The sequence below is a fragment of the Triticum aestivum genome, chromosome 5A, assembly GCF_018294505.1.
Source record: "Triticum aestivum cultivar Chinese Spring chromosome 5A, IWGSC CS RefSeq v2.1, whole genome shotgun sequence".
Lineage (NCBI taxonomy): Eukaryota > Viridiplantae > Streptophyta > Magnoliopsida > Poales > Poaceae > Triticum > Triticum aestivum.
The window spans coordinates 646973476-646986343 of record NC_057806.1 but is presented as its reverse complement, the minus strand read 5'-3'; the positions used below and the strand labels follow the sequence as shown (position 1 = coordinate 646986343).

Here is a 12868-nt window from a genome sequence, read left to right as displayed (position 1 = left end):
GCCGCACGCGAGCGCATAAGTTCCACTTCCACACCGCCGCCTCATGATATTCGTACACGAGGGATGATGTTTCGCCACATCCAATGATGTCCTATCTCTCCCTGGGCAGTTCTTTTTCCAGATCGAGCTCCTAACTTTCTCCTTCCAACCCGCAGCTGTAGATAACTTTGTATGTCGACTTAACAGAGAGCAATCCCTTGGGTGTCGCAATGACACGCAGGCGCTGTATAGTTTGCTCGCACAAGGGACCTTCTCGTCTTTCTGAGGTGTGCCTTTGAGCAGCTCCATTCTTATCCTCATCAAAAAAGCATATCGTACTATCTTCTTTCCCAGGTGCTACTAACAAATGCGCAAATAAAAGTGGAGCAGTGCTGAAATATATACAGGAATAGATAGGTAGATAGATGCTTGAACACTTATTACGAAATTGAACAGGACTCTCTTTAGCTGTTTACTTCACAAACATCTTAGGGCTCGAATACAATAAAACAATAGTATGACAGTGAAACCACAGCCGGAGCTGGCTCAGTAACTGTTGATCTCAGGAAAATACACAGTACATACGGGAATAGCATAGCACCATCCCATCCCAACACAATCCCTAGGTACCCGGTGATTCAATCGTCCATCCAAAGCGCTCCTAGCTCCTTCAAAATCTTGACGAAAATTTAGGGCTGCAAGTGCGTTCAAATGGATGGCATTAATGAACTGACAAACAAGTCATTGTAAATAAATTTCACAGATGGGAGACTGCGTCCCTCTTCTAGAGAAGGAAGTTTTGAAGACAACCACCGAGAAGGAAAGCCTATGCATACCTTGCTGGCAATGTTGCTGGACAGCCAGTCCAGGCCTTCATACAGTCCCTCCCCTGTTGTAGCACAAGTGCTCTGGATGTACCTGCAAGCAACAACAACAACAATTTATTACTCCCTCCGTAAAGAAATATAAGAGCACCAACATGCATTACAAAGCCAAAGGGCAGCAGATCAATTTCATTTTCTTCACACAAGTACTGTAAAATTATTATATGTGTTGGTTGGGGCAAATGAGCCAGTTATAACGACAAGGATGACGATCATATATATCTTAAATTACAGAAAAGACAAGCAAGGGAAGTCTGCGCATGGCTACCAGTGTCGCTGGCGAAGGGAGTGCAGGCCAAGCTTATCAGTGATCTCAGCAGCATTCATGGCATTTGGAAGATCTTGCTTGTTAGCAAACACAAGCAGCACAGCATCACGTAACTCATCCTGCAATCAGTGAACATGTCAACTGTGAGCACTCGAAATCGCTAGGATAAAGTACAACAAGTAATGCAGATGGGACCGTTGCGTAGTGTAAGAATTTACCTCATTCAGCATCCTGTGGAGCTCATCCCTTGCTTCAACAACACGGTCCCTATCGTTGCTGTCCACAACAAAGATGAGACCCTGTGTGTTCTGGAAGTAATGCCTCCACAGTGGCCTGATCTGTTTTTACAAACATGCTAAACATTAGAATCCATTTTAACAAAAGCTGCGTGACAAATCCAGAGAAGGGAGATACGAGCTCTATATTGTTCCATAGTGTATTAGAAATTAGGTGTGAGATACTAGTACATCATACATTGCAGGTACTATAAAAACAATTCCTATATTGTTCCATAGTGTATTAGAAATTATGTGCGAGACACTGGTACATCATACATTGCAGGTACTATAAAAACAATTCCTATATTGTTCCATAGTGTATTAGAAATTATGTGTGAGATACTGGAAAATCATACATTGCAGGTACTATAAAAACAATTCAGTTTCAAGGCGCATCATATGTTATTTATGTACCTTGTCCTGACCCCCGACATCCCAGACAGTGAAGCTGATGTTCTTGTACTCCACAGTTTCAACATTGAACCCTGTATTCGGAGGAAAGACAATTTTGAGAAAAACACAGAGAACATGTATTGCAGATTAACAAATGTCCATATCTGACCTACAGTATAATATAATTTGCATGAAAGGACAAGATGGTCTAGCCTTTCAGCACAGTCCATAAAATGCACATGAGGATATTATACTGGCAAATAATATCATCCAATGGCATACGAAGCAAGCAGTCGATTTACAAAAGGCAATATTAAGTCAACTTCAGTGTACTTTGAGATAGGGTAGCTAGTTGGTTGTAGTGGGCTTTTAATTACTCACTGGATGCTCCAAAACTGCATGAGCGTTACTATCAATGACTTCCTGTTGGCATATAGGCATTTGTTTGTTACTATCAATGACTTCCTATTGGCATGTAGGCATTTGTTTAAAGGGAAACTTGACCATACCAAAGTAACTGGAACTTCGCCAAAGGACATCCAGCTCAGGACCGATTTTCTTACGTTTATATGGTTGTAAGAAAGAAATGCAACAACCGGTAAATCTGGGACTTGTCTGTCGTTATGTCAATATATATCCCTATGAGCAGCATAAGTGCACTGCCCGTGACCTGCAGAGAGATCCTAATGAACAAAAACTACTTAACCATTTTTTAGATCATCCAACTACCTAGCCATTAATAGCTTCATATTGATATTCTAGCAGTTATTTTGCAAAACTTGCGTTTCGAAATAGCACCGGCTGGGATCACATTGCCAAGCATTTGCATGTTCCGCTACAGATTCCCAATTTAAGCAATAACTTGGTATGAATAAATAGGCAGGAATCATGCGATGCGCGCAGGACCGGTGCTCACCGATGGTGGGGATGGTGGTGACGATCTCGCCGAGCTTGAGCTTGTAGAGGATGGTGGTCTTTCCGGCGGCGTCGAGACCCACCATCAGGATCCGCATCTCCTTCTTGGCGAACAGGCGGCTGAACAGCTTGGTGAACGTGAGCCCCATCTCCTCTCCTCCCGCGTAGGTGCTCTTCCTCCCGGCTCGCCTCTCCTGCAACACGGAATCACGATCCCCACGCGTCAGACGGCATCCCATTTCGCTAGATCTAAACGCGGCGCGCCAGATCCGGGCCCCAACCGAACGGCCCCGGGATCACCGATCGCCATGCGCCCGGCCCCGCGATCTACGCGCCGGGCACGGGATCCGCATGCGGATCCAGCGCGCGGCGAGGAGACGTCGGTGCGGGAATGGCCATGGATCCCTGCGAGATCTACCGAACCGGCGACCCGCTCGGCGTGATCCACCGACGGAAAGGACGGATCTCGCGAATGGAGGAGCGCGCCCGCAAAGGGGAGGGAGGGGGAGGGGGAGGGGGTGGATCCAGGGAGGCGGGTCGGTCACCTGATCGGGGGAATCGCTCGATCCGCGGTGGGTTCGCCGGCGCCGGAGCCGGAGAAGGTGGGCGGAAACAGGAGGTCGCGAGAGAGAAGGGGGGAGGGAGAGAGTGGCCTTTGCGTTGGGGCCTGCGGCGTCGTATTTAAGCGACGCGAGGGTGGAGAGCCAGCGCTTGTGTTGTACGGGTCGCGTCGGTTGAACGCGTCTCGCTCTATCGACACCTTTTCCATTGCCCGCAACAATAATTTCCTCACCAGTTCAAATAAAAAAACAGTAATTTCCTCGCTCACCTTTTCTTTTCTTACAATATTATTAGTTAGAATGACAAAAAAAAGAGACAATATTGGCATTCTTTTGCCAAATTAAGATTAAGAAACACCATGTGGTATGTTTTTGCTTTCTTTTAGAAAGACACAGGAAATGTTGATTCCTGGTCCATCGCGACCGGGAACAATGCTTGAGCCCGGTGTCTACCTGCTAGGTGAGCCCATATTAGTTGGTATGGTTTGAATGCCCCTTCATGGTCGCCACTCCCCAAAGTGTCTCGTTCTTGTTTTCTTCATTCTTGACTTGGTCTCCCTTTGTATCGGACACGGGAGACATGCAGAGAAGGTGGTGATCTAGCCTTGCCATGGATAGGGTCTCCTTTCACAAGCGTCATTGTGAGCACCGCCTTCACCAACTCAACCCTCCTGTGCAAATGCCATAAGAGTTGCCAGCGAGAGTTGTGGTTGGCTCAATTTCATTAAAATGCGTTTTTTGGATCAAATTCATCAGCTCCCGCGTCACCATTTTGAACAAAGTGAAAAAACACTTCCAACACTGGTCACTCTCATGCCCGGTTTTGCGCTCTTCCCGATCTGGACCCCGGACTCCCCTGCCTCCTGCGTGTGGATGCAACTGCGTCCAGGAATCATCATCCACGCCACTCAACCGCTACAGATTAGTCTCATCTTCCACCTTGATTGAGACCATGGGATACGTGGCGGGCTTCTTGCATGGATGAGCTCATGACAAAGCAGGCATCCCACGCGGAGGAGCGTGTGCACCATGGAGGGTTGCCGGCGCGGAGGAGGGCGGCAATGGGGAGGCAGGGTTGCGGTGGGCAGGGCGACTAAGAGAGAGGTCGACTGAGCTTGAGAAAGATGGAGCGGTCATATGAGAGAGAGAGAGAGAGAGGATAGAGCTTCGGTGAGACGTCAGATTAAAAGAGAGGGCGATTTGAGAAAGATTGAGAGTGAGACAAGAGCGGGAGGTTGGGACGGAGGTTGAGAGATTGAGATAGAAGTGAGAGAGGTTTATGGTGATATGTGGTTGCTGTTTATACATAATTATAAATATTCCGTTTGCTGCTATTTATGGTTGTTGCTTATGTATTGGTGCTAAACATTTGTATTGTTGCTATCGAATACAACGACAAGCATCACCGTGTTCAAAAATCAATTTCCAGATTTGCATGAAATTGGTACGAGTGTAGGTGCACTTATTGTTCATCGCTTAATATCATGGTCACTAGTATAGATGATCTTTTGCAATGTAGATCTGCTAAAAACATGGTTGTGCCTTGTGGAATTAATATGAAGATGGTGTGATGATCAGGACAGCTAAGAGTTGCTTGGTTGAGAAAAAAACACTTCTTGATGCTTTTGATTGATGATTTTGAACATGAGATGGTAACTGATAACCCTTATTCTTATCGTGTTATGGTATAATTTAGTAACTTTGTTGTTTTTTAAGAGATCAATGACTTGTACTAGCATCATTCTGATTGGTGATTTTGAACATGAGATGGTAACTAATAACACTTATTCTTCCCGTGTTATGGTATAATATAGTACTACCTCCGTCCCATAATGTAAGACATTTTCTGATACTATTGCAGTGTCAAAAAAACGTTTTACATTATGAGACGGAGGGAGTAAATTTGTTTAATTTAAGAGATCAATGACTTGTACTAGCATCATTCCACTCACATCACTACCAAAAAGTCTTAAGACAACCTAGTCGCTTGGTTCAAATTGTCTAGAAGTCAAAATCCATGCCATCTGTTAGATTGTCCAAGGTGCTACCCGAACATCTGGGATGCATCATAGATGCCCGGCTAACCCAATCGAAGACAATATAAGGTTTATATCCAAGTGAGACCATATGGAATCCACCCCCAGTGTCCGATGGCAGCTCATATATGCTGCCCGGATAGTTAAACAAAGCAATGTTTTCATCTGGCATGTCCAAGCCGTGTCTGACTGCAAGTCATATGTCTAGAAATCTCATAACTAATACTAGTAGTTTTTTCACTTAGACGGACCATCCGAGATTCATCCCGGACGTCCAGGCATCCTCCGGACTCACCATGTTTCTACCAGGGCAACCAGGCGATGCCTCATATGTCTTCGTTCTTAGTTGTGCTATTTGAAAGTTAGAGGTCCCAAATATCCCGGTTGCTACCCGGACGTCTAGACCCTTATAGAAAATAGCCAACCGACTTTGTTTTTTGGTCACTATATATACCCCTCTAACACTCTAGTAGAGGGTTGCCACTTCATTACAAGACACCTGAAGAACACCAGGTGCTCCCTCTCACCCCCCACCATGAAATCTTAGCTCCTGGAGAGACTTTTGAGAGTTCTTGAGAGAGATTTCACCAAGTGATAGATCCACTCCCTCTACCTCTTTTGACCAAATCAAGTTGTGATTTGATCAAGTATTGATTTCCCATATTTGGTCTTGTTACTTTTGGAGGTTGGAGACTCCTAGGCGGTAGGAGTTCTTCGGAGATGAACCGATTGTTGTGATGACCCCCGTAAAGTTTGTGAAGGTTTGTAGGGAACCTCAAGGTCTAGACCAGCGTTTGTGAATTGCACTCATATATCCCATGGAGAATAGGGTGAGCCTTCATTGTGTTGGTGTGTTTTCGTGGTAACATCCATCCCTCCAACGGTGACTACCTCCCCTCAAAGGAAGTGAACATCGGGATACATCCTTATGTCGAGAGTTTCGGTTATCCCTAACCCTAACTCCTTACTTGTGGTTACTTTGTTACCTTGTCCTTGCAATTGATATATCACATTGTGTTGTTTAGCTTTTACATATTGTTGTTATCATTGCTAGTACTTGACTCGCCTTTGCAATTGTTAGGATCACACTTATATTTTCACACTTTCTTAAAATTGCTAATAAGTAATTAAAAAATGTAATTGTACATATTCACACCCCCTCTAGGTCCATCTTGATCTTTTTAGTTTGTGTGGATGTTTTCTATTGATCCGAGTTAAGTTTTGTTAGTTCTTGCTAGACAGTCAAGAACATTGTTATCAACAAATGTACACATAACTAAGCTATGACAAATACTCAAAATTTGGAACATTATAGTTTGTTGGTATTCATGTAATTAAGACCTACATAATAATGAAACTTTTGTGTCATACCCTCAAAATTATAGGTGTATATCCTAGAGGTTAGAGAGTTGGAGTTTATTTGAAAAAGCTTTAGAAGATCCCGGGCGCAGCAAAGGTAACACAACTTAGGTCACAATTTATGTAGCTTGATTAGCCACATGTGAGATGTATGTGCTCCCGGGCGCAGCAAAGCGCGTCGGATCATCTGGTATTATACATAAGCAAATCCTTTCAAGAGCCCCTTTACAGGAATAAGAAATTACATTCAAGTTCCTAAAAAACAACACCATCTTTCTTTTGCATCCCTCCGCGGAGCGCCCAGAGCTCATTGTTTCCTCCAAACCTTCGAAGCAATGTGGTTGAAACATAGTAGCCTGTAAAAGCAACGACATGTAAGTTGTTGATGTAGACCCGATCGCAGAGATGAGTCCGGTGGAGGAGTTCACACCCAGCTTGCACAGGTAGCTGTATCAAATCCAAATAATCTTTACACGATTTCCAATAAAATAAAGATCATCAATTAAAGGTATAAAAAGTAATATAAATATACTAGAATAACAAAAGATGAATTCTCAGAGAGGGAACTCCGGAAGGGTGTCCTGATCTTCACATCGTAGGATCAAATCAGGGAGGGTAACTAGCTGTGAGTACCCGGGATAACTAGCTTTAACCATCATGGTTGGATGAGACTCCTGTGTCGGGGAAGGCTATCTGAAGCTGCAAGAACTTTGAAATGTTGTCCGTACAATCACAGAATCACAAAGCAGGACAAACTCACATAAAATGTCTAGAACCATAGAGCATGAATTATGGGGAACTAGAGGCTCCTTCTCGTGGATCCGGATGAACTCACAAGAGCAAAGGTGAGAAGAGTCTCTCCCGGTCTCACTGCATAAGCTTGTAGCTGAATGATTTGACAAAAGGTTCTCTAAAATGATTTGTAACTAGGACAATACCACTTAGATAGGTGTGAAAGGATTCCAAATAATAACCATCTTTGCATGGATTCCTTGGGGGATAGTAAGCAGTCAACTTGGAGAGTCATTGGCAAGCTTCTTGAATTCTCATGCATCATTGATAATGTGTTCAACTTCCACCCAAATGGTCATGAATTTTGATACACTGCTCCAAATGATGCAAGATTTTTTGGGTTGAAAGTAGACTTCAATGATATTCTGGTGGTATAGCACATTGTCATGTTTCATCTTGCAAATGATTGCGGGATAGCAAAAGATCATAGGCACATTCCGGAACTTGAGATTTATATCCAAAACTTGTTTCGACAAACTTTATTTCTTCATAAGCTCAAAGATTGTTGACTTCCCTCAACTTGTCCTAAGTTCAGACAACAGCAAAGGTGATGAACGCACAACCATTTCATCAGTTTTATATGGAAAATTAAGTTAGCGTTCAACCAATTAGTTACTTGTTTGGCGCGACTTCTTGTGATTGGACGCATAGTTGTTGGAGTCTTGTCGATGGCAGTGATGTCCTCATCATCCTTGCCCTCTTAAAAAGAGTCGTCCTCGATTCTGATGGGCCAAAGTATGGAGAAAGGTCGGAGGCATGGAAAGATGGATCGACTGCATACTTCATTGGAAGGTTAATCTTGTAGGCATTATCATTTATCCTCTCAAGCACTTTGAATGGGCCATCTCCACATGGTTGCAACTTGCACTTCCTTTGATCCGGAAAATGATCCTCCCGCAAGTGCACCCACACAAGATCTCCTTCTTAAAACAAAATATTCTTTCTTCCCTTATTTGCTCATTTTGCATATTGCCTAGTCATCTCTCAATGTTTTCCTTGGCCCTCTCATGAATTCAACCCGCTTTTTGTGCATCAAGGTTGGACTATTCCTGCAATGGTAAAGGCAAAATATCTATGGAAGTAGCAGGTTTGAATCAATATACAATCTCAAATGGACAAAGTATAGTGCTTGAATGTATTGCCTTGTTGTATGCAAACTCCACGTGAGGTAGACACTCTTCCCACATCTTCAAATTCTTATTTAAAACTATTCTTAGCATCATGGATAGTGTGCAGTTTACAACTTCGGGTTGTCCATCTGTTTTTGGGTAACGTGTGGTGGAAAAGAGTAGTTGGCTCCAAGCTCTGCCCACAAAGTTATCCAAAAATAGCTCATGAGCTTTGTGTAATAGTCGGAACAATGGTATGTGGCACTTCATGTAGCAACACAACTTTCATTGAGAAATAATTAAGTAGTATGTGAAGCTTTTGTGACATGGAATAAAATGAGTCATCTTGCTAAACCTATCAACCACCACAAATACCGACACTCCCTCCTTAGTACATGGTAAACCAAGAAAGGAGTCCTTAGAAATATCTTCCCAAGGTGTACTAGGAATTGATAAAGGCGTATGATGTCCATGAGGGGATTAAGTGTGACTCTAGCTTTGTGGCAAATCTCACAACACAACACATAGCGTGCCTCGTCCTTGGCCAAAAAGAACTCGTCAACCAACAGACTCTAGGTTTTCTTAGCTCCAAAATGCCCCATGCGACCACCAGCGCGAGTCTCGTGCAAAAGTAACAAAGAACGGAACAATTTAGGATGCACAATTTTTTAGCTTGAAACAAAAAACCTTCGTGCAGGTGGAACTTTTCCCGACCTTTTCCATCACTACATTTGGTGTATGGTTCCGAAAAATATGGGTCTAGTTCCTTCATGCGTTGTAACTCAAGAAGTTTGGTATCAAGATGTGAGGGTAAAATATGACGTATAGACAAAGCACCATGTACAACATTGTACTCCCCTTTATTGTATTGGACAATTCAGGGAAATGACTATATGAATTCACTCCACTTCGCATGTCGATGACTTAGTTTTATTTGACCCCTAAGATGCTTAAAAGTCCTATGGTCAAAGTGTATAAAAAATTCTTTAGACCATAAAGAACGTTGCAATGTTTCCAAAGCTCTCACAAGTGTGTATAATTCTTTTACATAAATAGAATAACTAAGAGCTGGACCACTTATTTTCTCACTAAAATATGCACTGGCCAACCTTTTTGCATGCATACTCCTCCTATACCAAGAACACTCACATCACATTCAATTTCAAAATATTTACCGAAGTCAAGCAGTGCAAGGAATGCTGCAGATGTCAACTTAGCCTTCAATTCTGGGAAGGCCTTCTCTTGTATTTTGCCCAACTTGAAGGGAATTTCTTTCTTTGTTAGCTCACTCATTGGAGCAACGATGGTGTTGAAGTCCTTCACGGACCGATGATAGAAACCAGCAAGCTCAAGAAAGTTTCCATACTTGGCTGATATTTTGTGGTGGGAGTGATATGTCTGCTACCTCTTGAGCACTGCGTTGGTTTTCCCTTGAAGAGGAAAGGGTGATGCAGCAGAGCAGCATAAGTATTTCCCTCAGTTTTTGAGAACCAAGGTATCAACCCAGTAGGAGGCCACGCACGAGTCCCTCGCACCTATACAAACAAATAAACTCCTCGCAACCAACGCGATAAAGGGGTTGTCAATCCCTTCACGGTCACCTACGAAAGTGAGGTATGATAGATATGATAAGATAATATTTTTGGTATTTTTATGATAAAGAGAAATAAAGATGCAAGTAAAATAAATAGCAAAGGAAATAACTAAGTATTGGAAGATTAATATGATGGAAAATAGACCCGGGGGCCATAGGTTTCACTAGAGGCTTCTCTCGAGAGCATAAGTATTAGGTGGGTGAACAAATTACTGTTGAGCAATTGACAGAATTGAGCATAGTTATGAGAATATCTAGGTATGATCATGTATATAGGCATCACGTCCGAGACAAGTAGACCGACTCCTGCCTGCATCTACTACTATTACTCCACACATCGACCGCTATCCAGCATGCATCTAGAGTATTAAGTTCAAGAGAACAGAGTAACGCTTTAAGCAAGATGACATGATGTAGAGGGATAAACTCATGCAATATGATATAAACCCCATCTTGTTATCCTCGATGGCAACAATACAATACGTGCCTTGCTGCCCCTACTGTCACTGGGAAAGGACACCGCAAGATTGAACCCAAAGCTAAGCACTTCTCCCATTGCAAGAAAGATCAATCTAGTAGGCCAAACCAAACTGATAATTCGAAGAGACTTGCAAAGATAACCAATCATACATAAAAGAATTCAGAGAAGATTCAAATATTGTTCATAGATAAACTTGATCATAAACCCACAATTCATCGATCTCAACAAACACACCGCAAAAGAAGATTACATCGAATAGATCTCCACAAGAGAGGGGGAGAACTTTGTATTGAGATCCAAAAAGAGAGAAGAAGCCATCTAGCTAATAACTATGGACCCATAGGTCTGAAGTAAACTACTCACACTTCATCGGAGAGGCTATGGTGTTGATGTAGAAGCCCTCCGTGATCGATACCCCCTCCGGCGGAGCTCCGGAAAAGGCCCCAAGATGGGATCTCGTGGATACAGAAAGTTACGGCGGTGGAATTAGGGTTTTGGCTCCGTATCTGGTAGTTTGGGGGTACGTAGGTATATATAGGAGGAAGGAGTACGTCGGTGGAGCAACGTGGGCCCCATGAGGGTGGAAGGCGCGCCGGGGGGGTAGGCGCGCCCCCCTACCTCGTGCCTTCCTCGTTGATTGCTTGACGTAGGGTCCAAGTCCTCTGGATCATGTTCGTTCCGAAAATCACGTTCCCGAAGGTTTCATTCCGTTTGGACTCCGTTTGATATTCTTTTTCTACGAAACCCTAAAATAGGCAAAAAAACAGCAGTTCTGGGCTGGGCCTCCGGTTAATAGGTTAGTCCCAAAAATAATATAAAAGTGTATAATAAAGCCCAATAATGTCCAAAACAGGATATAATATAGCATGGAACAATAAAAAATTATAGATACGTTGGAGACGTATCAAGCATCCCCAAGCTTAATTCCTGCTCGTCCTCGAGTAGGTAAATGATAAAAACAGAATTTTTGATGTGTAATGCTACTTGGCATAATTTCAATGTAATTCTCTTAATTGTGGTATGAATATTTCAGATCCGAAAGATTCAAGACAAAAGTTTAATATTGACATAGAAATAATAATACTTCAAGCATACTAACTAAGCAATTATGTCTCTTCAAAATAACATGGCCAAAGAAAGTTATCCCTACAAAATCATATAGTCTGGCTATGCTCCATCTTCACCACACAAAGTATTCAAATCATGCACAACCCCGATGACAAGCCAAGCAATTGTTTCATACTTTTGGTGTTCTCAAACTTTTTCAATCTTCATGCAATACATGAGCGTGAGCCATGGACATAGCACTATGGGTGGAATAGAATGGTGGTTGTGGAGAAGACAAAAAGGGAGAAGCTAGTATCACATCAACTAGGCGTATCAACGGGATATGGAGATGCCCATCAATAGATATCAGTGTGAGTGAGTAGGGATTGCCATGCAACGGATGCACTAGAGTTATAAGTATATGAAAGCTCAACAAAAAGAAACTAAGTGGGTGTGCATCCAACTTGCTTGCTCACGAAGACCTAGGGCATTTGAGGAAGCCCATCGTTGGAATATACAAGCCAAGTTCTATAATGAAAATTTCCCACTAGTATATGAAAGTGATAGCATAGGAGACTCTCTATCATAAAGATCATGGTGCTACTTTGAAGCACAAGTGTGGAAAAAAGGATAGTAGTATTGCCCCTTTTTATTAATTCTTTTTTTGGGCCTTCTTTTTTATTTGGCCTTTCTCTTTTTTTATTGGGACAATACTCTATGAATGATGATCATCACACTTCTATTTATTTACAACTCAATGATTACAACTCGATACTAGAACAAAGTATGACTCTATATGAATGCCTCCGGCGGTATACCGGGATAGCAATGATGCATGAGTGACTTATATGAAAGAATTATGAACGGTGGCTTTGCCACAACTAAAATGTCAACTACATGATCATGCGAAGCAATATGACAATGATGGAGCGTGTCATAGTAAACGAACGGTGGAAAGTTGCATGGCAATATATCTCGGAATGGCTATGGAAATGCCATGATAGGTAGGTATGGTGGCTGTTTTGAGGAAGGTATATGGTGGGTGTATGATACCGGCGAAAGGTGCGCGGTATTAGAGAGGCTAGCAATGGTGGAAGGGTGAGAGTGCGTATAATCCATGGACTCAACATTAGTCATAAAGAACTCACATACTTATTGCAAAAATCTATTAGT

The 12868-nt window shown here is 42.7% G+C and overlaps 1 protein-coding gene across 1 annotated transcript; it reads right to left on the bottom strand.

The window, feature by feature from the left end:
* Positions 1-424: 424 nt before the first annotated feature.
* Positions 425-3478, bottom strand: LOC123105601 (ADP-ribosylation factor). Its single transcript, XM_044527690.1, has 7 exons — positions 3263-3478; positions 2719-2911; positions 1824-1894; positions 1350-1469; positions 1132-1250; positions 816-897; positions 425-674 (listed from the first exon to the last, which is right to left on the bottom strand). Exons 2-7 carry the CDS (start codon positions 2864-2866, stop codon positions 669-671), a joined length of 546 nt encoding a protein of 181 aa, XP_044383625.1. The 5' UTR covers positions 2867-2911; positions 3263-3478; the 3' UTR covers positions 425-668.
* Positions 3479-12868: the final 9390 nt, after the last annotated feature.

Excerpts from the sequence above, each read along its gene's own strand:
- LOC123105601 (XM_044527690.1), bottom strand. The coding sequence starts at position 2,866 with ATGGGGCTCACGTTCACCAAGCTGTTCAGCCGCCTGTTCGCCAAGAAG. Across the intron at positions 1,251-1,349 it reads TCCACAGGATGCTGAATGAG|GATGAGTTACGTGATGCTGT; the intron begins GTAAATTCTTAC and ends CACTGATTGCAG. Across the intron at positions 898-1,131 it reads TCCCTTCGCCAGCGACACTG|GTACATCCAGAGCACTTGTG; the intron begins GTAGCCATGCGC and ends TGTTGCTTGCAG.